Source organism: Vipera berus (genome assembly GCF_964194415.1).
Source record: "Vipera berus genome assembly, chromosome: 14".
Classification (NCBI taxonomy): Eukaryota; Metazoa; Chordata; class Lepidosauria; order Squamata; family Viperidae; genus Vipera; species Vipera berus.
Window position 1 is genome coordinate 14,010,087 of NC_138217.1, and position 25,201 is coordinate 14,035,287.

At 59.1% G+C, this 25,201-nt stretch overlaps 1 protein-coding gene across 7 annotated transcripts; it reads left to right on the top strand.

Annotated features, from left to right (window-relative positions):
• KIAA1671 lies at positions 1-25,201 on the top strand. Of its 7 annotated transcripts, XM_081339286.1 has the most exons (11): positions 1-75; positions 6,687-6,834; positions 7,136-8,660; positions 9,087-9,183; positions 10,388-13,015; positions 13,213-13,341; positions 21,544-21,662; positions 22,261-22,489; positions 22,566-22,746; positions 23,191-23,318; positions 23,487-25,201. In XM_081339286.1, exons 3-11 carry the CDS (start codon positions 7,174-7,176, stop codon positions 23,637-23,639), a joined length of 5,151 nt encoding a protein of 1,716 aa, XP_081195412.1. In that variant the 5' UTR covers positions 1-75; positions 6,687-6,834; positions 7,136-7,173; the 3' UTR covers positions 23,640-25,201. The 7 variants fall into 7 exon arrangements, with proteins under 7 accessions (XP_081195412.1, XP_081195409.1, XP_081195410.1 ...); XM_081339283.1 differs by having other exon boundaries at positions 34-75; positions 6,687-8,660; XM_081339284.1 differs by lacking the exon at positions 1-75 and adding an exon at positions 4,526-5,195 and having other exon boundaries at positions 6,687-8,660.

Sequence of the window (25,201 nt, forward strand, 5' to 3'; positions counted from 1 at the left end):
CCCTCGTGGCGCTCTGGGCCGGACCGCGGAAAGGAGGGCGCGATGGGAGGCGCGGGAGGCCGCTGCCCGACTCAGGTGAGGACTGCGGCCCGGTGGGGCGGCGCGGCGCGTGCCTGCGGGACCCCTCCCCACCCGTGACCCCCCAGCCCCGCCCCCGGGAGGAACCGCGGCCCCGCGGGGTCTCCGCCCCCTGCCCCCTCCCGGGCCTGGCAGGTGCTGGCCGGGGAGCATGGGCCTTGTTGTCCCCGCAGTCGGGGAGAAGGGACCCCCTCCTGGCCCGGGGGAGGGGGCTCCGGGGTGGGGCGCAGCCCGGCGGATCCTTCCGGCGGGAGAAGAGGAGTCCGGGCTGTGTCACGGGAGGACCGGGGGTCTGTCTGGATCCCGCTGGGCTTCCTGAGGCCATCCGGAGGCGGAGGGGCTGGGCTGCCCCGTGCCGGGCCGCGAGAGGGGGCCTCGCCCTGGGCCGAAGGTGGCGGTCTTGGCATTGGCAGGTGACATGGAGCAGAATAGAGCTGGAAGGGACCTCGGAGGTCTTCTAGTCCAGCCCCCCCCGCCCAAGCGGAGAACCTATTTCACTTGGGCTCCCCGGGGGCTCCTCTCCTCCGGGCTGGCTTGCCGCCTTCCGTTTTCACCGTCAACCAACGGGCGAAACGGAGGGGGCCCCCCATCCACTGTCCCGGAGTAATTTACTCTGGACGGAGGGGCCCTCCCTGAATATTTGCTTGCATTTTCACCCTCCAAAGTGGGATCAGCTAAAGTCCCTGGCAGATGGCAGGAGTCAAGATAACCAAGCCTGATTCTTTCAGACATATTTTCCCACTGCTATGTCGTGGGGTATGAAAATTGGCGGTAGAGGGTTGCTTCTGCCCCGGGGCCTTTTAAATGTTTCAGATCTGCTCAAAATTGTCTGTGGAATATGATAGTTAAAAGTGGAAATGCCCTTTGGGGATTGTAGCGTATGACTGCTGGATGGGTCATAAATCTTTTTTTTCTCAGTGGCAATTATTAGAAGGTGTCATGGCAAGAAAAAAATAATAATAACTTGATCCAGAGTTTTTCTGCTCCAAGGAGCTGTGCTGAGGTCGGAAATGTATGCCCAGGAGTTCTTCTCATGTGATATGTGCAAACTGAGAGGTGTGCCCACATAATAATAGTTATGAATAGAGCTTCTTAAGTAGCTTTAAACAATGCATGTTTACAAAGGCTATGATGAAAATGCCTTTCTTTGGAAGCTGGCCAGAGGAACCAAGCTAAAGTTGTCAGGTTCTTCAGGATTCTTCAGGGGAACCCATTCCAAAGAATTGGGGCCCCAGTGGAGGAGACGCACTGCTTCCAGGCTCTCCATTGGCATCCCAGGCCAGTCAGAGCCAGGTGGTCTGCAAGGAAGACCCCAAGTTGTGGGACACTTTACTAATAGGAGGTTTATTAGATGGAAAAAGAACAACATTACTGAAATCGCACTGAACAGCAGATTGTTGAAAACAGGCTCCAAACCCCCATGTGGTGAGGCTAATGTAGAAAAAAGGGTAATTTGAGTTGTCCTTGGTTTGCTGGGGAGGTTTTTATTTCCTGTAAATTCTTGAGAGTATATTTCTGTAGTGTATTTCAGGAAGAGAAATCCTGGCATTCTTCTCAGTTATGACAGGAAATAGAGCAGGTAATCGGAAAAAAAATCTGTATACGTACTTGTTTCTGTTGGGTTTTTCTGGCAAAGCCTGTCTTTGAAAGAATGCTTTAACAACTTAAATACTTGTGCATACTGTTATCCCGGGATATATCGATTAAAGCAATTGTTTTTCGCTTCTCCAAGGCTGGTTGTCTTGCTGTGATGGAAGACTTGACATGTGATCCCACTTCCTGGGATGCAGGAAGAGCAAAGCTCCGCAGGCCTTCTTCAGATGGCTTTTGTTGCCCATCCATGCAAGTCTTCCAGCCACGTCCTTCCACCTAATTACTTTAAATTTCAGCCTCGGTTTTCCTGCCCGGCACCATGCGCCTGGACGCTGCTGCATGAGTGGTAACTTACTCATCAGAGCAGGAGTTAATTCACCCATTAAGCCGTGTGGACGGAGCTCTGAAGGAATGCGGAGGCCAGTCAGACCAGTTTAACCAGTGAGTGAGTTTAGTCATCCAGGCAGAGGCCGTCTCTCCTCAGCGGTGAGCTCTGTGCATCTTTTTAGGTGGTGTTTGAGGCTGTTCTAAGACGAATATGGTGTTGATTTGGGCTTAGTAAATAGCCAGCCAGATACACCTTGTGGATCCTGGAGCACATGGGCAGCACCACGTTTGGCAAAACAAAAATGAAATGGTCATGCTGGAGCTTAAGATTTGCTAGAAGGGCGCTCCCTTCTCCCAAAGAATCTTGAAGGCGGAGAGAAAGAGGGGAAGAGACGGGAGAAGAAAGCACTGTGTGTTGACCTAAGCGGCTTCTCCTGCTGTGCTTGAAGGGGAGAGTTCCTAAGCTGTGTGGCTGGCCAGTTTGCACTTGCCTTACTTGACACGAATCAGTAAAGACAAACGTTACAGTACTTAAATGGGAAATTGCCATTCCTGTCTTATTCCTGATGTTCATGGTAATAGAATATCGAAAGAAGAGTTGCAAAGGGCAGCTTAGGGTGAGGCTTAGAGATTATAGCTGGGTGAACCTGACTGCTCTTTCCACCTAAGCTTTGGGGCTTCAACGCGAGGTCTCCTGCTTCTTTCCGAACTGTCTCTTCACAGAAATGCCAACCCCAGAATGACAGGAGGGGTGGGGGGGGAGTGTACGTTCCACCTAAGTTAATCGAAACTGATGAAAGCATGCCTTGGGACCTGGGGGGGGCAAGCATTCTCAACACTGATTTATTACCTTATTAATATAAATTCTAAGCTAATAGGTGGGGCAAAGGAGTTCTGCTTTTAAGGAAATAGGTTCCTGAGAGAGGTCAGGTTTCTCGGCTTTGAGGACTGAAATCAGGAGAGAAGCGTAACAGAAGGTGTGACCCAGAAAGCTGCATGGGCTCTGTGGCTGAGCAAGCGGCCCACATCCTGCCTGGTTCCATAGTCCATCTTGGAGGGTGGGGGGGCTGCTGTGGGGGTTGGGCTCCACTGCCCTAGAATGGGGCCGGTGCCAGCTTCAGAAGGCTCTGAGGAGAACCAGCTCTAGGCAGAATCTCGGGCCAAAGGTCGGCACGGCATGCCAGGCGAGGTGCAGTGGAGCAGGTCTGGGCAGGCTGCTGCCAGTCCTCTGCAGGGGTGGCGGCGCTTGCTGTCTCCGTTGCAGCAGGTCCTGTGGGTGCAGTTGCCAATAAGGAGAATGCAGCCAAGGCCCAGGGTCTGCCTTGGCTCAGTAGAGTCAGGTCCTTGCCCAGTGCTGGGGTGCCTGGCTCAAAAGGTGGATGGCTGCTTGCAGGTAAGGCTGAGGTGCCGTTCCGAGGGAGCGATCTGCCCTTAGGTTGGCAGCGGGCCAAGGTTCCTTCAGGTGTGTCCCTGGGGACCGACGAGGGCTGCTTGTGCAGAAGGGCTGCTTTCAGTGCACAGATCCCTTTGAGGACTGCCCGTGGGCCAGGCAGCTGCAGGCAAAGATCAGCCTGGTGTTCCTGGAAATAATTAAGTGCTCATAGTTTGGGTGAAATAAATCAGAACTTGTGATCGTACGTGGTGGATTTTGAGGGCAGTGAGAGGATTGTACAACTAACCAGTTGCTCCCTTAGCACCAATGACACCTGGCTGGGGGGAGGGGGGGATAAGGGAGCACCAGGGAGTGGGTGTGACCGCCCCCTAGTACAAGAAGTCAGGCCTTTGAGTAAGACAGGAGGTTGACCTATTTGATTTGAACAGCTTTCCTGAGTTGTAGCCCTCCTTGGTGGGCACCCAGTTGGTGAAGGACAACAGGCGAGCCACTCATTTCACCCGTGGGGACCCCCCTGGAGAGAAGCCTGGCTTTCTTGGGGAGGTTTCTGGGCTGTGGGAGTGGGGCCTCACAGCACGTGGGGCTCTCCCACTTGGTCACAGCCGCCCGTAGCTCACCCGGTTCTCCCATGTGCCGGGTGCCAGGAAATGTGGGCTGTGTGCAAGAGCTCTTTGTTCGGCTGCCCGGAGGTGCCGCCAGTCCTGTGCCAGCTTGCCTTCCCCTCCCTGCCCGCGGCTCCCCCTTGGAAGAAGCAGCCTGGGAAACGGCTGGTGCCGAGAGTCTCTGGGGCAGCCTGCTGGAAAGACCCAGCGCCCCTTCTCTGAAACCGAGGGTCCTGTTCCTGGCCTCCGCTGGCTGCCAGCTTCGTTCTCCTGCACTGGGGCCATCGCTGCATTGCTTTTGAGGGCAGAAATTCGAGAGGGGGTTCCGTTGCAAAGCGTCACGTGCCTGGTCTTGTCTTCTCGGGGTACCTGCATGTGTCTCCAAATGTGACCCCTTGCGTTTAATGGCTTGTTGGTAAGGACAAAGAGGGTCAGTTATGCCTCGGAGGATCGCTGACATCGTGGGCGGGGGGGGGGGAGCAGGGGCTCTGCCGGGGATGCCTCTGCCTCGAGGGCAGCTTTTGCAGGAGGGCTTCGGCCCCGAAAGAAGCCCTCCGGCTTGACCCAGAGGCGGGCCTGTCTTCTCCAGTGGCTGCTCTTTGGCTGCATGGAATCAGCACAAAGGGGCTGATTTGCCCAAGGGATCTTCCTCAGGGAGGACAAAATGCATTCACCTCTTGGCAACTCTCTTCCTGCTCTGTTGGTGTGTGTGCCTCAAGAGCTTCCCTTTGGGCCTCGGAATGGCTGCTGCGGCTTGAGCATTCGAGGTGCGTCTGAGAGTCGGGCAAGGAAGGAAGTGCTGGGGCTTGGTGGCTGAGCCTTCAGCAGGGCTGGGCTCCTTTGGGGGAGGGGGCTCTTGGGCTCAGAAGGTTAGGAGAGGAGCTCCTGTGGGGTGGATATCATTCCACTCTGGATTGGTGGGGCAAAGAGCCATGACTCGCCATCCCGGGACGGCCGCTCCCACGTTCGGGAGCCTCACAAAGACCTTTGTTTCCTGACGTAAGGCCCTCTGCTCAGCGCCTTCGGCCGAGGCCATTGTGTCCTTCCAGAGAGCGGCCAGGGTTTGGTCTCCAGTTAGCTTTGGGCCAGGGTCTGCACGAGGAGGACCGTGGTGGGCAGCAGGAAAGAGCCACTCCGGGTTGCTGCCAGAGGACGGTGAGGCACCAGCTTTAAACTCAGCTTGAAGAGATCCTGGGAAGCAGGTGGAACTGGGATCCGGGCATTCAGAGATCAGACAGGGCGCTGGCTCCCTCATGCCCAGGGAGTGAGGAAGGAGCCTTGGCTGGAGGGGCGCCCCGTGACACCGTGGGTCAGCAGCCCGTGCATCTGGCCGCCCAAAGGCCTCGGAGGACCGCCCGCAAGTGTCCAGGGGATGAGTCAGCCTTGCTGTGGACCATGGGCTTGTTCGCTGCTGTCCAAGAGCCTTGCCTGCAAGGTTGGCTCTCTTAACTATAACCCCAGTTCCCCCTCTGATCGTGTGAGCAGGGCGGAGTTGGTGAAATTGGAGGCGGCTGCAGGATTTGATGGCAGAGATCCGGACAAACCACCGTCGCCACATCCATTCAACCTGGACAGCCTCCTGCCCCCATTTTTCTGCTCTGGGTACAGACGGGGTCTTCTCTGCTGAGGGAAAAAGACAGGTCCCAGTTCTCTCTCTGCAGCCCCTGGAGAGGAGGGTGTCCGGCTTGATCCATGACAGTCCCCCCCCCAATATTTTATGATAGGTTGTGGGAAGGTCTGCTTTTCTGCATCTGAGTGGATGGCCTTTGTTTTCCCCTGCTGCGGGATTTCAGCCGGCCTGGGGGATGATTAAGGTCTGCCGTTTACTGTAGAGCCGTCTTAATTGCTCTGCCGTAATTTCAGGGTCCAGGCCACAAGCCTGCCTGATTATAGAGACGTGTCTGCTTATAATACACTCCACAAACCACGGCTGCCTTTTGGTTAACGATCGAAAGATGGCTTGTTTCCTGTCTAAGCCAACAGACGGTCTCTCGGCCCGGCCTTTCTGACCCTGGGAGGCGAAGAGCCGGTTCCCTCCTCGGTTGACCCAGCCAGAGGGGGGGGGGGGTTGCAGGGACCTCTGCAAGGTGGGTGCACCCAGGAGCTTCCGGAAAGGTGCCTGGAAGCCCAGGTGGGTCATGCAGGTGCGCCCAGCCCCCTTCCGAGCAGAGGAAGCATTTGGGAATTGCGCTGAGTTGGTTTGGATTTAGGGATGTTTCAAGGGGGGTTGTTGTGCAAAAGAAATGCTGGCAGAAATGCTAAAGCAGAGCCACATCCGGGAATTGCCTAGGAAGTTGCTTGGAAAAAATATTGGAGTGTATCCTCCCCCCCCCCCAAAGACCTTGCAGATCCCTCCTGGAAAAAGGTACCTGCTACCCTCAAATCCTCCCCCACCTTGAGCTATTTGCATCCCAGTAATCATCTGTTTCCTTTGGAATGAAATGCAAATGTTGATTAGTTGTTTTTAATTGGATGTAGAGGTTTTCTTTTGTTTTTTAACCAAAGCCCATTAAATTCCTGGATGGTCAGTCCGGTTCCCAAGGAGGCGACCTCTGCTTGCCAGAGCCAGAAGCAGCTCTGTCAGTCTCTTCCCTGGAGGGGGGCGTGCAGCAGGCAGGAGGCCCCACAACTCTCCACTTGGAGGGGGCAAGGGAGGAGTCAGTCCCCGAATGTCTTCTCTTTTTCATTCACAGGACCTCCTGCCTTCCCTGGATCCTTGAGGCTCTTTTTCTCTCCAGCTGTTTTTGTGGATCCCTTGAGGAGGTCTGCTTCAGAATGATCCTCCCTGGAGTCAGCTGCCTTTCCAAGTGGAATCCTTGTGAAACGGGTCAGGACGCTCAGGTTGTGTGAAAGGGCCTATTGGGAAGGGAACCAGGTTGGTGTTGGGAGGCTAATTGCGTAAAATGCATCTGCGGGAGTGTTGTGACGATGCATGAGCTCTGTGTGTCTTGGGAGTCCAGAGGAAATGAGCAGAATGGGGCGAGGACCCCCTGCAGGTGCCTTTTGGGGAGAGCAGAGATCAGGGGGCCTGCTGGAAATCTTTTTTCTGGGCCTGAAAACAGCTGCAGTTTGGAACGTTTCTGTGGGAACCCGAACAGCCGCTCGGCATCATGTTAATGCCTGATGTTTCCATTTTTCGCAGGGTGCTTCTTCTGGCAGGACCCTCGCCGTCCCAATTCCATGAGGCGCTTAAGGAGAGCAATGGCCACACAAGTCGAATTGGGCTCTGCCCTGACCTCCCTGGCCGGCATAAGCAAGGCAAGGAACGAGGCCGCCTTCCCGCACAACTTTATCAGCTCGCTGCCTGACACCAGCCCCAGTTCTCTGGCCCCGCTCATCCTGGAGGGCAGGAACAAGCCGGGGAACCCCGTGGGTCCCGCCACCATGCCCTCCACTGCGTCCAGGCCACCTTGGACCCCCAGGCCGTTCTCCCGCGAGGCGTCTTCTGACACGTTTGCTACGGTGAAACCACCCGTCCCAGCACTCAAGCCCAGCAGCGCTACCCCAAAGTCCGCCACCTTTTCCCAGATCTTTGAAGACGCTCCCAGGGGATCAACTGGAAATGTCCCACCGCTGCTGGATCAAAAACCAATGGAAAGCCAAACCCCCAGGGAGCCGGTCGCCCACCTGCCCTTCTGCCTGAGTCCTCAGGCAAACGCCGTCATCCTCTTTGAAAGCAGAAGCCCTGCGAAGGGGAGGCCCGAAGAGGGAGGGTCCAAGGCCCAGGACGGGCAGCTGCTTCGCTCCCACTCAGAGAAGTGGCCCCGAAGGCAGCCCTTCCTCTCCACGGACCCCAAGCCGGTCTCCTGGGTCCCTCACTGGAAGGAGGCCATTGCGGAGGGGCCCAAGGGTTCAGCTAGCGGTGTTGAGCCACAGCAGCGTCCGACTCTGGCCGCTGAGACGCATTGCCAGGCAGGAGGGAGACCAGCGGCCTCGGCTGGCTTTCGGGTATCCTGGCAGGAACAAACGCAACCGACTCCTCCCGCGGCTGCTTCCGGCCCAGAGACCCCAAAACCGAGACCGCTCCCCACCGATCTCACAGGCAGATTTGCATCCCAGGAGCTCTCTTGGCAGAAGACGCCTAGTCTGCCTGAAAGCAGAGAGAGAAGCTTTCTGGCAGCTGGCGACCGGGCCCTGGAGGCCACAGGAGCGAGGAGCCCCGCAGCTGGCTTAAGTGGGGCTGCCCCAGGAGCAAAAAGTGCCAGCCAGCTGGCTGAGTTTCCCCAAAGCAGTTTGCCTGCAGCTGGAGTGGCTCCCCCAGGCCAGGCTGTCCCGGAAGACTCGGGGCAAAACTCCACAAAGGAGGAGAAGGTGCCCTGGGAACTCAGAAGCCAGGGGAGGCCCAGCATGGGGCAGCACAACGCCAGCACAGGCCAGCCTTTGGGGGAATGGGGAGAGGTCACTCCCCAGGAGGCCGGCTTAAGGAACACCGAGGCCTTGGACGGCAAACACAGGGGCTGCGGGAAAAAGACTGTCCCGCTCCTGGACCCACCAGCAAAGCCTTGGGCTCCCAGCGACTCCCTTCCCGGCAGCCCCGGACAGGAGGTCCAGACACTGAACATCCAGCAGAGGATTAAAGTGCTGACGGCAGAGAATGCGGGTTTCAAGGCAGGAAGCCTGCGTGCCTCGTTCCGCTCACGGCCTCTTTCCGCAGATTTGACAAAGATGTAAGTGTAAGATGCAGCATTGCAGGAAAGCATCCTCTGGGCTTGGAAGCTAATAATGGCCCCGAAAAAGAATAAAACCCAGAAGCAATAAAATGGGGGTCCAGTAAGGGTGAAGCTTATGGATAATTTCGTCAGCTCTGTCTGGATCTGAACGATGAAAAAAGGGGGCTCAAGGGGGTCTTGGACAAGCTTGGAATGTGGGATTGAACCCAAGGATGCCTTGTTGACGTGCGGGCAGGCCGATTCTAGGTCAGGGGGAGGAATTCTTTGCCAGTGGCCTTTGGGGGAGCCCAGCGCTAAGGTTTTGTACGCGTTTGAAAGTTATAGCTGACTGCATTTCAGCTGCAAAGGTTGGCGGGAATGGCACAAAGGCCTGTGTTTCTCCTGTGTTTCCCCTCTTTAATGGTGTGGAATCTTTGCAAACAGGTTTTCTGGCCCCGCGACAGCAAGTGAGCTGAAGCCCAAGAGGCAGCCTGAACGGAACAACAGGAAGCCTGCTGGGGAAAGGCAGGATGCTCCAGAGGTAAGGGGGAAAACCCAAAGTCCATTTCCTCCCCCAGAGAGAAACCTAGACGGGGCTTGTGTGGCTCTGCAGGAAATGGGCGGAATCCTTAAGAGCTGATGCCTTTGGGGAGAGCCCAGAAAAATCATGGCTCTCCAGGATCCTAATAAACTCTGGGTTTGTCCCTTTAACCAGTAAATTAGATCACATTCTTGTTGTTAGGCCAGTCTTCCCAAGCTTAGCGTTCAGCTCCCATAATCCCTCAGCCAGCATGTGGATTATGGGAATTGAAGCACCCCAAGATTAAAGGAAGCGTCACACCTTTTTTCAGACTTCCTAAGCAGCCTGATGGCCACACGACCTTTGTCTTCCAGCCCTTTCTGGAAGGTTCTTCAACCTGATTCCTTGATCTGTCAAAGGGTTATGCTGGTTAACTGGCTGTATCCCGTACAAGTGAAAGTCTAGGTGTGTATAGCAGGTTGTGGTAGTTTTGCTTGTGTAGCCAGTTTAGTAAACATTTGCCATGATTTATACATTTTTGCAAAGCTCTCAGCTACGTTTGCTGCGAAGCCTGGTGCAGTCTCTTAACAAAGCTTGTTCTGACGAGAGGGACTGCTCTATTGGCAAACCAGTGCCTGAAATTTAAAGACATTGTTTAAGGGGCAAATGCCCATCCACGTTACTGGGTGGACGGTGGAGTATAATGTCCTTTGTATTCTTTTCTGCATTTAAAAAAAATTAATATACTGCTAAGGTAAAGGTAAAGGTAAAGGTTCCCCCGCACATGCGTGCTAGTCGTTTCCGACTCTAGGGGCCGGTGCTCATCTCCGTTTCAAAGCCGAAGAGCCAGCGCTTGTCCGAGGACGTCTCCGTGGTCATGTGGCCGGCACGACTAGACGCCAAAGGCGCACGGAACGCTGTTACCTTCCCACCGTAGTGGTCCCTATTTGTCTACTTGCATTTTTACGTGCTTTCAAACTGCTAGGTTGGCAGAAGCTGGGACGAGTAACAGGCGCTCACTCTGCTACGCGGCACTCGGGATTCGACCCGCCAAACTGCCGACCTTCCGATCGACAAGTTCAGCGTCCTAACCCACTGAGCCACCGCGTCCCTTAATATACTGCTAGGAACTATTTAAAGAAAAAGCCGGAGGTGTTTTAACACCGTGTTCCTGAACGCTTTCAGCTCTGACTTCTTAATGCATGCATATTTCTGCTTGTTTCAGGACGAGACGCTGCCGGCGGGTGGAAAAGATGTTGGAGAGGCCGGCACGGCTGGCAGTTCCCGGAAGCCTCCGCTGCTGGCAAAAGCACCGTCCATAGAGGGTGCCCCCAAGATAGAGGGCACCCATGCCAAAGGCAGGCTAAATGCCTCTTTGCCAGGCAGAGACCCTGGCTTGGTCCTCAGCCCCAAAGCAAGAACCTTCTCCAGTTCTTCCACGGAAGATGCCTGCCCTAAAACAGTCAGAGCCACCATGTTTGAGCACCACGTGCAGAGACACAGTGTGATGACCAGCCATCTGGGCCCTGAACCGGCCTTGCTGTCACTGATGGCGCCCTTTGGAGAGTCACCCTCCCGTGGTCAGGAATCGGGGGCAGAGAGGGTGCTGGCAGAGGGCCAGTCGAGCAAAGCCTCCGCCTGGGGGGCCGATGCTTCAGAGGGGGGCAGAGGACCCAAAGATCCCAGGCCTTTAGCCAAGGACAAAGGCTCTCCAACGTGGGCTGAAGAGGCTCCGAGGGAGAAGGATGAGCAAAGGGCTTCCAGGGGCACGGAGGATTCCCTGCTGGCTCAGAGGATCCAGCCCAGGTACGAGGTCCTGCAGACCGTGGGGGAGAGGGCCCAGAGCGAGGCGGTGGCTGCCGTCTCCGGAGGGAAGGCCATCACTCTGTGCCGCCAGAAGCCTTTGAAGGAGAACCAGAGAGCCAGTGGATATGGCAGGAGCAAAGACTGGAGCGGGGCTCCTGCCCTGGGAACCGGCCCCTCGGACCTCCCTGCCTTTGGGAGCCAGGTTGCTTTTCCCGGGGAAGGATCCGGGCCGGACAGAAACCGGGCCGGACAGCAGCCGGCCTCTGAGAAGGCAGCATCCTCCAGGATGAAGAAGGACAGCCACTTTGCACCGTGGCTGGACACCAAAAAGGAGAGGTGGCTTGCTCCAGCCGGTTTGAGAGATCATGTCCCGCAGAGGGCTGGAGCCAGGGTGCCCGGGGCTGATGGCTGCGAAGGTGAGAGTCCCCTGCAGAGTGGCAGCTGCCCAGGGCTCCTGTTCGGCCGGGACCTGAAGCCACCTCAGGGCCCCGAAGGACCGAAGCTGCGCTTGGCCGGACACGGAGCCCAAGGAGGCACAGCGGAAGGAAAGGCGTTGCGAGGGTCCGGCATCGAAGCGAGGTGGACGAGCAGCTTCCGTAACGTTTCTACCCAAAAAGGTTCAGACCGGTGGCGGAGGAAGACTCTGCCCCACAGCGCTGCCGGGCTTGAGGGCCCGACGGAGCCCCCTCAAGGCCCTGCCCAGTTGGCCAGCAGAAGCGACGCCCTGCATCTGATGGATGGTGCAGCTGCACAGAGGAGCCCCCAGGCCCCCCGTGGACTAGACCCCAGGCAGGCGGAGGTCACCTCTCCCAGCAGCCCAAAGAAGCCGCTCTCTCCTTCAGAGCCCAAAGCCACGTATTTTGCAGTCACCTGCCAAATCTCGGAGGAGGAGATCAATAACCAGCCCGGGAGAGCTGCTCCTCCTGCCAGCGCTTCCAGGAGAGCTGATCCCTCCAATTGCCAGCACAGGGCGTGCTTTTCGGAGGGAGGGAGCTCTGCAGGCGGGCCTCTTAGCAGGCACAGGGGAGGAAGAGAGGCCTTGGACCATTCGGGGACTGGGGCTTCTCGGGAGCCACTGACCGAGGCCAGAGATCAGGGCCAGGAGCTGCTGCAGAGAGGGCTGGAGGCGGCGGCTGAAGGGCGTCTGGCCAAAGCTGACCCGCCCTTCAGTCCTGGGACAAGGTCTCCTTACTTGGCACCCCTCCAGCAGGATAGCCAGCAGAAGAGATCCGGCAGAGGGGAGGAGAAAGCCCCCGATCACTACAGATCGAGAGTGGTTGACATTGATGAGCTGATGGCAGAGTATGGGGGAGAGTCCCAGAAGCTTTGTGAGCGGGAGGCCCAGAGAGAGAGCAGCTTCTTTCCTTGGGAGAAATGGCCCCCCAGGCGCAGTTTCTCGGGGAACCTTCCCTGCAGCTCCGACCAGAGAGACAAGGCCAGGGTGGAGCACTCCCTGGGCAGCAGAGGGCTGGGCACCGGGGCCAGCCGTGGCGAGGGCAGCCATGTGCGTGAGAGCGATCCGCTGGAGATCCACCTTCAGGAGTCGAGGGCCAGAGAGGGGAAGCGCAGCCCCCCTCAGTGGGGCAAGCCAGACCCGGAGAAGCCGAAGCCCTGCTCTGCAGAGCCACCCGGGCCAAGCACAAAGACGGGGCCCCAGAGTGCCAAAGGTGCCGCTCCCGGCCCCCACCCTGCCTGTCTGGACCCGGGAGCCTTGTGGAAGGAAGCCAGTCCAAAGCAGTGGGCAGTTCTGGCCCCCGCCAGCAGTGACCGGGGTGGCAGGACTGGGTGGAGAGCTGAGCCCCAGGCCGGGCTCTGGGAGGAGGGCTCTCCTGCAGCACATACTGGAACGGAACGGAGCCCTTCCACCGCGTCCCCGGGCACAGGCGCCACGCCGGACCTGAAGCGTTCATCCTCCGAAGAAGCCCACCAGAGCCAAGCCAGGCCCGGCTTCCCTTCGGGACCAAGGCTGGATCAGCCCCATGTCTGCCAGAGGTTCCCTCCTGAAAGGCCCGGGGTCTGGCTGAGCAAGGGAGGCCCGTCGCCGAGGGTACGTGAGGGGTTTCCGAGTGGGAAGAATGAGGCAGAGAGGGTGGGCTGGGGTGGGGGTCTGGCTCCCTTGGAGTTGAAATTAGCCCACCTGGAGACATCCAGGGATGAGGACAAGGGAGGGCTGTCAAGACCTGAGCAAGCGCCTGATTTGGGGGGGGAGGGGGCTTGTCCGTCTGATGGGTCTCCTCCTGACAGGACCTTGGGAAAGAAGGCCTCACCGTGGACCGTGACGATGCCACAACCACCAAGCGTGCTCTGTACCTCCTTACACAGCGACGGAGTCAGAGTTTCTATAAAGAGAGGAGGACCGACCACTGGTCAGGGGTAAGTGCTGCAGCCTCTGCCAAGCCTTTTCTGTAGGGCCGGCTGTGCGCCCAGCAGCCCGTTTGCGAAGGTCACCCTGGGGTGCCGTGGGGCAGCGCTTGGTCCTTCCAAGGAACAGGCCACGGTTGGTCTCCGCCTTGGCTCAGCAGGACTCAGCACAGCAGCTGGAGGAAAATGGCGGACGTGGCTCCTCCCTACATCCGAATTGCTTCTAAGGGCGAGTCCAGCTGGCCAGCAGGAACCCCCAGCCTGTTGGGGGGGGGTGGGATGTCCTCACACTCCTCCCAGGCCTGGTCACGGGGAAGGGATTGTGTCTTGCCTTGATTTTTTTGTTGTAGTTGTCACAGCTCCCGCCTGGCAGCTCTGCTTGTCTGTGGCTTAGCAGCGAGGCGAGACCCGTCATTGTAGCTTAGCATTTGGCTTGAACCCGGTTGGTTGTGGGTTGTGGAAGAATCCGTATTTCCTCATAGAGGAACTGAGCTTGTGTCGTCCTTCGTTGTCCTCGGCGTTTCCTTCTGTCGGCCTGGGACTTTTGCTTGGCTTCTCCTCGGGAGAAGGGAAGGTGGCCCTGAGGGGGACGTGGACAGGAGCTGCCCTTCCCAGCCGTGGCTGGAGGTCAGGCCTGGCCTTTGGGTGTCTTGCTGCGTCAGCGGGGGAGGCTGAGAGCTGACAAGGCTGCGCTCTAAAGAAGGTCCCGGGGCCCTTCCTGCACGTCCAGGGCCGAGAGTCCCTTGCCAGAGAAGCCAGGGTGGGGTGGGACCAGGGCAGTTAACACCCCCCCCCCCCCGGATGAGGTGATGGGAAAGGAAGATTCTGGGAAACTGCAGCGCTTCCTCTTCTGCCCGATTAGAGCTTTGCGTATCTGCAATAAAAGTCACTTATTTACCTGACCCTCAAGTCCTTCTGGAAGGCTTCCAGGGGCAGGGCTGGGCTCCAGAGAGGCGTTTGGATGGCCGGCTCCTGGTGCAGCTCTGACTTCCAGCGAGTAACTCCAGATGGGGGCCCCAATCCCAGCCAAGTGAGCCTCTGGCAGTGGGGATATGGGGGGCTCCTGCAGCTGTGTAGACCTGCGCTGAGCTGAGCCCCCCTGCCTGCCTGCTGTAAGCTAGGACGGTCCGGGAGGGATGAGCCGGGCCTTCCTCCAAGGCTGCCTCCTGGTCCCGCAGGGCAGCGGCTGGCAGGTGGTCTCCCATCTGGGAGCTGGGGGGCACTTGGGCGCCCGTTGCCTAGGGATGAGGATCCAGCTCCTGCTCGGGGACCAGGAGCCCTTTGGGCGGAATCCCAACGGCAGCCTCGCCATGCAGAGATGAAGTTTATCGGGCCTGCAGCCGTATTGAGGGTGGATCCCCGAGCTCAGCTCTTCAGCTCTGCTGGGTCGAGAGATGCCGTGGGCTTCGAGGCTCCCCCTGAATTCCCCTTGCAGCGGCTCCTCTGGTTCCGTGGAGGGGGCCGGAGAAGGCCTGCAAATGACTGTGGCTTCAGGGCTCCCCAACGGTGGCGGGACCCTTCCCTCCAGGCGAATCTGTCTCCTTCCTTAACTGATGCGGGAAGCCAAATGCCAGGCTCTCGGGCATTGGTGGGCTCCACTGGGGTTCAGGGTGCGGTAGACGAAGGCCTCCCAGGTGCTTTCCTGGCAGGGGTGACCTGGGGGTGTGGGGGTGTCTGCCGAACTTCTTGTCCCGCTACCTTCCCTTCTTGCGATGATTGGCTTCTGCTCCGGAGCTGGAATTCAGCCAGAGGGTCTTTGATGGAGGGGCAAGATGGGCGAGCCACTTTGGAGGCATAACGCAGATCTTCCTGGTGGGCCCGTGTCCTGCAGATTCAGGGTTCCCCCCCCACCGCTGATAACAAGCGTCTGGTGACCATCTGAGAGAGGCTGATAAATAATTTGCACGTTCTCGGTTCTGCATTTCAGATGAGGGGAGGGTGCTGAACGATTGCTTGTCGTGGGAAGGTTTTATCCTCCCATTTAATTTTTTAAAAGCGGCTTTAACAGAAACATTAAGCTCCTTTCTCCTCTTTTCTCGCAGCTGAAGGGGGAAATGAGGTCATTTACCACAAACAAGGGTGGTGACCTTGTGCTGTAGCCTCCCTCTGCTTAGCAACCCTTTGGGTGCCCGGGGAGCTTGGAGACATTTCAGGAGATGGCCCCCCCTTTGGCCTTGCAGCAGGCGAAAGGCTGCCTGGTCCTCCCTCTCCCCCAGGGCTGCTCTCCCTCCGTGGCCGCCTCTGTCCTGGGGAGCTGAGCTCCGAATTCCTCGGGCTCCCACGACTGGGCTTGGCTGAGAGGAACAGGATGGGGGGCTGCCTGACCCGGGACATGGAGTTTTATTACTGCCCAAGTTGCTGGAAATCCCTATGCAGCCTCTGGGTGAGTAAGAAAGAGCCTTTCTCTTGCTTCCTGATCCTTGGGGGGGGCACTCAGTTTCCTGGCAGTGAGGGGGTCTTGGCAAGAGAACCCAGACTCTGAACAGTGATGAGCAAGGGGGCTGCAGTGCTGTAGAAACTTTTCTCCCCCATCTAGGGAGAGAGCGGGTCACACAGTGCCCCCTGCTGGGCTGGGTGAAGCTGAGTGCGTTGTTCCCCTTCCCTCCTCCTCACCCCCTCCGCTCAGGCTTTTCCGGGCCCTCCGGAGGAGAACTTGCCTCCAGGGGCACCTGTGGGCCGTGCCACGGGAGGGCGGCAGCAGCCTTGCCCCCAAAGTGCCCAGGGACAGCTGATTTTCAAGGCGCTTTGCCAACCCTCCAGCACGTTGACTGTGGGCTTTCCGGAGCTGCTGGGCTGCCAGTTACCAGGGCTGCTTTGGCGACTTTGCAAATTGGGGAAGGGGGCAGCTTTCTCGTCTCAGTCCAGCTGCCTCGATGCCTCCTGGGGCGAAGGGCAGAAGAGGCCCCTTGGGCTTCAGGTTGGCCAGAGAGTTTCAACTCCCATTTGCCCCAACCAGCTCAGTCAGGGTAAAGGATTATGGGGTGCTGTAGTTAAAAACTCAGTGTCCTTCACAGAGGTTGGCCTCTGATGCAGTTCTGCACAAAGGCTGATCCTGGCTGGCGGTTAAATAGGGGTAAGGAAGATCCCTTGCAAGAACTTTCCACCATCAGATTTCAGATCAATGAAGCTGGAAGTTATTTTTAATCATCGCTTTAGCCTGTCCTTAGGCCAGGGGTATAAACAGGAAATGGGGGGGCATTGTATGGTCCTGTTGAGGCAGGGAGAGTGGGGGCTTCCAAACACCTGCTCTCCTCCCCCCCCAGCTATTTTTAAGGGCTCAGTCGAGGCCAGCCGGCTCAAATGAAGTCCTCTGTTGGGGGGCGGGGGATGCCTGGGCCACCAGAGTTGAGGAAGGCCTCTTGGGAGAGGAAAGGGGGGCAAGGAAGCACGGTCCCCCAGCCCCCCCCCAGGTGTTTTCCCTTCCGAGCAGCCTTTCCCTCCCCCCCCCCTTCCTGCTGGTCTGACTGTAGGGGGGCCTGGCAGCTGCAGCAGCAGGGACTCGACCCCCCCCCCGTGGGAGAGCCTCCCTTCGGCTTGGCCGCCGGGGGTCCGCTTAGAGGCATCCAGAAGCCACCTGAATTGACCAGCCTGGGCGGGGGCAGCGGGCAGGGGCGCCGCGGGAGGGGACGAGCGGGTTAATGCGGGCGGCCGGGCCGCGGGACGTGGCGGCGGCGGCGGCGGCGGCATCAGGCCGAGAGATGCGCCCGAGTCGCGGAGCGGATGCCGCGGTTCCTCCCGTGGTTGCCATGGCGACCTCGCCCGCGCTCCCGCGCCGTCCGATCCGCGTCCTGCCCCTCCCGGAGGGCGGGGGGCGCAGGGGGTCCAGCCGCCTCCCCGCGCGCTCCTGGCTGGGCGGCCGGCGGGGCTCGGAGCTTGGCCCGGGGGGGCCGGGGGAGCTGCGCCCGCGGCTCTTTCGGGATGCGGGTCCCGGCCGGGACGGGCCCGCCCTGCGCGGGGTGCGCGGCGGCGGCGGCGGCTCCTCCAGCCCTCTGCAGAGCCTGCCCGCCGGAGGGGCGCCCTGGGCCTCCCCCGCGCAGCCCAGCGGTCGCCGCCCGCCCTCGCCCCTCCCTCCGCGCCCGGCAGCGGGGCCGGCGCTACCTGCGCTCGATCGCGGGCTCCGGGCGGCCGCTCCGTCCCGCAGGAGGCGGCGGCGGCGGCGGCCATGGGGGAGCGGCCGGCGGGGGCGCAGAGCCAGGTGAACCGCTGGGTGGGCTCCCTGCGCCGCTCGCTGCACGGGGCGCTGAGCCTGGTGGCGGCGGCCGTGGCCCCCGAGCGGGGGGCGAGCGAGGGGCCGGGCCGGGCCCCCTTCAAGCGCACGGCCTCCTTCAGGCAGCTGGCCTCGCGGGGCCGGGCGTCCTTCCGCCGGTTCTCGGTGCGCAGCCAGCGCCGGCTCTCCTCGCTCAGGAAGAGGCCCGCCGGCGCCCCGGAGCAGCCCTCGCCGACGCCGGAGCTCGTAAGGGCGGGGCGGGGGGGCGAGGGATGGGGGGGTGAAAGCGGAGGGAGACCCGCCCAGCGCCTGGCCTCTGCCTGGCTTTCTTATCGAGAAAGGGAAGAGAGAGCCCCTTTGTCTGAAGAAGCTGGGGAGGGGGGCAGCCACAGAATCCTTTGGCATCAGCTGAGAGAGGCCAGGAGGACCCCCGCCCCACCCAGCCGCTCAGCTTCCTTCCCCAAAGGAGGGGGGGTGCTGTGTTGTCCAGCCCAGCACAGGGACCCTGGGATGGGGCAGCCAGGGCCTCCGTTTGTCCGGAGCCTAAGCAGGGCCCTGGAAGGGGTGCCCAGCAGGGCTCCAGAATGCCCCCCCCAGAAGAGAAGGTTGCTAACCTCTCGTGATCCGGCTGGTATGAGACCAAAGGCATGGCGCTGGGTATGGGGGGAAGCTGAAGGTGGGGCTGGCTGGCAGGTCTGGGATTGACAGTCCCCTGCTCCTTGGAGGGCAGCGGGAGCAGGGCAGATGAGGAGGGCACAGAAGCCCCTTGGGCCTGGAGGGCCAAGCCCCTCCCTAGCCTGGCATCCCCCCTTGGTCTCCTCTGGCCCCGGGACTCGAGAGGCTGGGGGCGGAGCCACGGCCCCCTCCTTTTCCCTCCTTAGCCCGGGCCCCTTCGGCAGCCTTTCAGCAGATTCCTCTCCAGAGAGCTGCGCCTTGAGTCAGGCCACCTTGCCTTGCCATTATGAGATGCTGACGCTTTGGGAGGCGGGCATGTTTATTCCCAGGATGCGCTTGTGCCAAGCAGGCCTGAGTGGCAGAGGGAAAGTCCCCTGCTGGTTCTGGCAGCCTTCTGTTGACCCCTGAGCACGGCAGGCCCTGGCAGGCTGCTCTAAAAGGCATGGCTGGAGCATCCGAGCAGCCCCAGCACCCATGCCCCCCCCCCGGTAGGTGCCGAGACAGCCAGCAAGAGGAGCCTTCAGTGCGCGGGGGGGGGGGAACGTTCTACGTGTGTGGAGAAGGCGAACCGGGCTCCCTCTTGCAGCCACAGGCTGCTCACCTGGCGGCTGGGGGTGGGAGAGAACTAGAAACACACAGCGGGGGCTGCCTTCTCTGTCCAGAGGTTGGGTTTCATTTCCGGTGCCCAGAGTTACAGCTGTTCTGATTCCCTCCTGACCAGCTGAAAGGCTGGCATTGTCCAGGCTTGGGAGTCGTGCCCTCCTGGTTTAAAGAGAGTTCAGGGGTGGTTGGGGGTTTTCCCTCCAGAGTGAGGGTCCCTCTCCCAAGGGGAAGTCCTGGATCTTGAGTGGGTTGGGGTAGAAGAAGGCTGCACCCTTGAGTGGCTCCCCCTTTCCTCCCCCCCCCCCAGCCCCACTTGCACAGGAGACGCTGCAGATGTCTGGCTGAATTGTTCTGGCTCTGGTTAAAAATACTCTTGAACATTTCAGTCTTCTGGGAGGGGTGGAGATAGAAAACCTACACTGAAGAAGCTTCAGCTTCTGGGAAGCCCTCCTGGAGGGGAGCAGTTGAAGCCCCCTCCCAGCTCCCGCTTCACCCCTCTCCCCTCCATCTTGGCTGCATGGCTGACTGTCCCTTTGGGGGCTTTTGTGACCCCCCCAGGGCTTGTGCCTGAGCCCCCCCCCCGCCATCCGTGACTGAAGCCTTGGCTCCTTGCCCCTGCTGCTTCTAGGAAGGAGTCACACACACACACACACACACACACACACAGAGAGAGAGAGAGAGAGAGAGAGAGAGAGAGAAAGAGAGGAAAGAGCTGTGATCACAGGGGAGGGGGGAGCCTGTCATCGGTGAGGTCAGCCACTTCTAGGAACTGCTGCTTATCTGTGGCTGCAGCCCTGACTTGCTCTGAAGCAGGGGCTCCCTTCTCCCAGTGTGTGTGTGTGTGTGTGTGTGTGTGTGGGCCAAGCCTTGCTGAGAGTCAGGAGCTGTGTGTGCAAAGCAGAGTTGCCCAGTTGTGTGCATTGGAAGGGAAGGCTTTGGAAGTGGGGCCCTTGACTCAGGGGGACCAGTGTGTGGGGTTCTGCACTGACCACTCCTGCTTTTTGCCAGCCATCAGCCGAACATGAAGCGGGCAGAAAGGATGGGACGACAAGGGCCAAGTATCCAGGAGTTATGCCATGACGTAGTTTTGACAGATGGAGTCATCTTTCAGGATTGCCTTTGCTGAGCTGGAGAGTCGGGAATCGTGCTTTGTTCTGGATGAAGCTCTTCCGGGTCTAAAGAGAAACGCCACTGCTCACGCAGACCAAGAGGAGAGGGCCCCTTTTAACACTCCTTGCCACCCACGCTTTAGTGTACTGAATGGTGGAGATCTGCCTTTTCCTCTGGGAACAGAGAGCAGGTTTTGTTCAGCTCCTTGTTAAAGGCCTCTCCTCTCAGTCATCCCTGGCTCTGACCTGGTGAGCAGGGCCGTCTCTCTGGTGGCCGGGGGGGGGGGGGACATCACCGCACCCCTTCTTTGGCTGGCTCCTCAGGAGGGGGGCCTGCTGCGTCCAGGGTGTGTGTGTGTGTGTGTCCGTGCAGCGTAGAGCTTGCCCCCAGCCAAGCAGGCACTGGGATTGGCTGCAGCCTGAACACGCAATGTGTATTTGGGTGAGTAGTTGTGTTGCAAAGCTGCCTTGTTGGGTGCTGCGCTGCCAGAAGGCGGTGGGTCAGCCCCCTGAGATGGCCGTTGGGAGAAGGCCTGGCCGTGATCGGGGGGGGGGGGGGGCTGTGAGTTTTTGTCTCCTGGAGGGGCAGCGTGGGCATTCGGGGAAAGAGCAAATGCTTGTCGCGGATCCTTTTCTGGACTGGTTTTTCGCATTGCCATTTTGGTAATTCCAAATTTGTTGTCTTCCGAACAAACTCCGTAGTGCCTGGGTCAGGTAAAAGTCTTTCTCATCATCTTCTGAAAGCTTATTGAGATCTCTATCCCTTCTGAAATATCAGTTATTGATATTTCAGTCCAGGTTTTAAAAAAATCTCTCTAATACAGGCATGTCAAACTCGCGATGTCAGGTGACGTTGCGCAACGTATCGCAGTTCCCCCCCCCATTGCCAGCGATGGGGTGGGCGCGGTTTCAGTATGATGCATCCGGCAGTTTGACATGCCTGTTCTAAAATAAGAAAAAGTTACAGCTGGCTTGCCATTAGCTCTTTTCTATCTGGTCTTTTAGTTCCCTCTAGCGACCATTTGCAAATTTCATCAAGCCTCCGTTCCTAGTATGGCTTTGATTCCACTTCCGTCATTTCCCATTCAGTTACAAGCTTGTTTTTCAAATCTTACAGCAAAAATAACCAGTTTTTCAGATCTGGCTAGTCTCCCAGTCCATTTGGAACTTTCTTAAATCAAAATCCTTTTTTTGTTTTTGCCAATTGTATATTATTTAAAATTCATAAATCTCTCTTTAAAACTTCTTAAATCCAAAGAAGGTACAATTCACAAGGTGTCAAATTAAGCTCACCGTTTTGAAGTTCTCCAATCTCCATAAAGCGGCTAAATCGAACACTTAGGAATGTGGTTAGGAAGGGGTTTTGCCCAGCTTCCCCTCCTTGCAAAAGGCTCTGTGGCTGGAGAGAGCAGAGCTGTCGTCTCCCTCGGCTCCTGGAAACCCACTGCGAAAGTCCCAGAAACTGCTTCCTTCCCTGGGGCTGTTACAAGACTTGGCCTGGTGGCCCCCAGGTGTGGAAATTAGGGGGTGCCTCGAGGGAGAGGGAGGAGCTGCTGCCCCCCAGCCCAGTCCACCTGGCACCGAGAGGGTTACGCCAGCTCTCCCTTCTCACCTTCTCAGGACCGTCTGAAGGCCTGCTTCGGCCGGCCATCAGCAGAGGCCAGGGACACCGACGTGCTCGTGCAGGAGGCCGACAGCAGGTGTGGCACCTGGGGCGACCAGCGGCAGAGTGGAGACAGGTGAGGGGCTGGGGGGGGGGAGCAGTGCTGTTGCTAGACAGGCCAAAGCTGGGGCCGCCAAGGGCGCATTTGCTCCCCCGTTTCCTGCAAGCCAGTTGACAAGCAAGAAGGGCCCGGAGCCACGACGGCCCCTCCCTGGCGCCAGGCAGGCCCTCAAGAGCCAGCTCTGGCTTCCTGCCTAGCAGCTGGGTGTGTGTGAAGGTGGCATGAAGGCACCCCCCCCAGCTGCTTTCTCCCTGGGAAACGCAGCCCACAGCGCCCTCTGCTGCTCACTCAGCTCCTGGCCAGGACACAGATGCTGCAGTGGGGACGAGGTCAGTCCTGCAGTAGGCCAGGTGGCTTCGTGGGGTCTGGGGGAGAGACGAGGCTGATTCCAGCCACCAGCCTCTCCTGCAACATTTGTGACGTGTTTGTTGCTGCTACTTGGCTCAGGCGCACAATCACCTTTCTAGATCCCCCTCCCCATTTACCTGAACTGTTAGAATCCTTCCCCTCCCCAGAACAAGCTGCTCCCTGGCCCAGGTGAGGGAGGGGTCCTCGCAATGGGTCATGCTCCAAACTGCCACTCGGGCCTGATTCCACCCGCTGCTTGTCCTAGCTTCACCCTGGACTCTCCTTCCTGGGGGGGCAGCGTGGCCTCCGCGCAGAAGCCGTCCCCCGGCCGCCAAGCCTCCTTGTGCTCCTCTCAGAGGGATCTGGCCACTGCCGCTGACCAACAAGATTCGTCCAGGGAGCAGAGGAGCCCCAGCCTGGATGATTCCAGCCCAGAGGCAGATTCGGCGTCTCCCCCCACAGAGAAGGCCAGCCCGGACTTCTCCTTCCTGGAGGTGGGTTGCGGGGCAGGTCCTTCTGGCTTTGGGGAGGGGTCTGAGCTTCAATTGCAAGCAGTCTCTTCTCTCCCAGCACACTCCCCGATTGGACTCGGGGACCCTGAAGAGCCGGGTCCTGCTGGGCAAAAGGCGGCAGCAGCGTCGGGCCCCCATCTCCCGCACCCTCCGGAGGAGTGCCGGTGGAGACGCCCAGCCGCCCCCCTTCTCTGCGACGGAGGGAGCGGTCAGCGCCCGGATGTTCACGGACTCCACAGGTGGGTCCTGTGGGAAGGGGGCTGCAGCCAGGAATCCCCCACCCCAGCCCCAGAAGGCATCTCAAGGGGCTTAAGGAGAGAGTCTGGCCTAATTGGGGGCAGTCTGAGATCCTCCAGGAGGGGCCTAGACGCAGCCGGCCACTATGAACACACACACACACACACACACACACACACACACACACACAGAGTCAGTTCCAGGGCTTGTGCCAGTTGCGGGACTTGGACCTTACTGGAAGTCACTGGGCAAGTGTCCAAGTCAATCATGGTTGCCTTGCCATGGGGGGGGCTATTAGGAAGGTGTGCAGATCACCTGGCCAGTGTGGCCCCCAAGACAGGCCTGGTCCCCTCTCAGCCCTGAAGCCTCTTGGTGGCTTCCAGTGTCTGTGTGGGAGGGCTTCATTCTGGTCTGGTGATGATTCTGCTCCCCACTTCATGGTGAAGAAGAGAACCCCCCCAGGAGGACAAAAGGGGAGGAGGAGGAGGAGGAGGAGCCCCCTCCAGCAGAGAGGCAGCTCCGTGCCCAGCCGAGACTGCCGCTCTTCCCGGGCCTGGCCCCCTCCGCCCTCAAGGTACATTAGAGAAGACCCCTCCCCAGGAGAAGCCCTCCATACCAGCCCTTCCCAGGGCCAGCCTGCAGGCTACTAGAGGCTATTGGGGGGGGGGCCCTCCGCCTGCCCTGTTGGCCATCAGCTGCTTCCCAATTTTCTCCTGAGTGGGATCTGGGGCTTCCTCCACAGGCTCAGCTCAGGAAAAGGCAGAGTCGGAAGGGGGGAGGGAGGAAGCCCCCCCTGCGCCCCTCTGCAAGTCGCCCAAAGGTCCGTTTCTGGCCAGGGGCTCTGGGGGCCGGGCATCAGCGGCTACCCCCGAGAAGGAAGGGAGGTGAGAGATGAAACCAGATGGGGAGGGGGAGCTGGCATCACGCGGCCCTGTAGGCCAGAAGGGCCGGCCAGATGCCCTGATTTCCCCCCCCCCTCTTTTCCAGGTTGAAGCCATGACTGGCCAGAGGAGGAGCTGCCTTAACTGACCGCTGCCCTTTCCCTGCCCTCTCCCGCCTTGACCGACCGCTCTGCGCTCAGTGCCTTCCTCTGGGGCCCGCCTGGCTCCAGCCCCAAGGACCTGTGGGAGGGGGCCCGGCCCACCACCCTGCAGCCAGGGCTGCCCCCAAACGTGACGCCTCCCTGCTGGAGGGTCGAACCGGGATGTGCCTTCCGCCTTCCTCTCTGCCGAAGTGGGAAAGGGAGAAGGGCCGCTGGTTCTTCCAGGATCCGCTTTTGTGGGCTTGCGGTTTGGAGGGGGGGGAGGCGCCTTGTTGCCATTCAAAAATCAGAGGAGGTTTTTATGGTACACGTTTTGCCGGCGGTGGGGAAATTGAGCAGTCCTTCCCGAGGAGAAAGAAAGCAATAAGGCCGTCTCCTCTCCCCCCCCAGGCGGCTTTTTCACCCTCTTCGGAAAGAGGGAAGTGGGTCTCCATCAGCCTCGGGATTGTCTTTGTCTTCACTGTAGATGTTCTTGTAAATATTCGGGGAAGGGAGTCCTGAATTCGACTCCAGTCCTTCCAGATGTCCGGATCTCTCCTGATCCTAAGTGTGGGGATATCGGTCAGCCAATGAATGTGCCTGGGGTGGGAGATCCTTGCAAGCCCTTTTCTGCTCCATCCTGGTCAGCTGGAGAGATCCCAAATTGGGTGGTTCTGTGAATGCTCCCGCGAGCGACGGGGCCCAAAGACCTCTGAAGACCCCTTTGGTTATGCGGTGGGGCAGACGAGGGTCACCCCTCCTGGCTTTTGCCCCTTTGGAGGCACTCTTAGCAGCACAGTGGCTACCCCAAGGCTGCCTCTGGCCCTGCCTGGCTGGCGAGGCTGCTCAGTCAGCCCTGCGCCCAGCCTCGGGGTCTGCATTCCTGCCCCCCGAGACGCTGCTGTGCTTAAAAACTTGCATTCCCCCCCCCATAAGTGCTCTTCTCACACTACTCCGGCTTCCCAAAGGGTTCCGCCAGAGGGGACGGCGACAGCCGCCATTGGGCCTGGAGTGAAACAGCCAGCTGCCTCTGTGCCTCCCAGGTGCCGGTCCTGGGCCAGGCCTTTACCTTTACCTTTACCTTTCTTCTTTTCTGTTTCTTTCCTTCCCTCTCCCTCCCTCCCTCCCTCTCTCACTTCTTCCTTCCCTTCTTTTCTTTTCTTTTCTTTTCCTCCCGGCTGGGCAGAAGGAAGCCCATATGCTCCGCCAGGCCTCCAGCCCTCAGGCAGCCTGTCCCTTGTTTGGGGGAGATGCCCCCGCCCTCTGCCCACTTGGAGGAGGCCGCTCCTGGCAGTGCCAGCAGGAACTCCGGGCATTCTCACCGTTTCCGAGGCTGGGAGAACGTGGCTGTCAGATGCCCGGGGAGCTGCGCACGGAGGTTCTGCTCCAAGACATGTTGGCCTTGATCGTCTGATTAAAAAGCTTGTTCAGAGCAA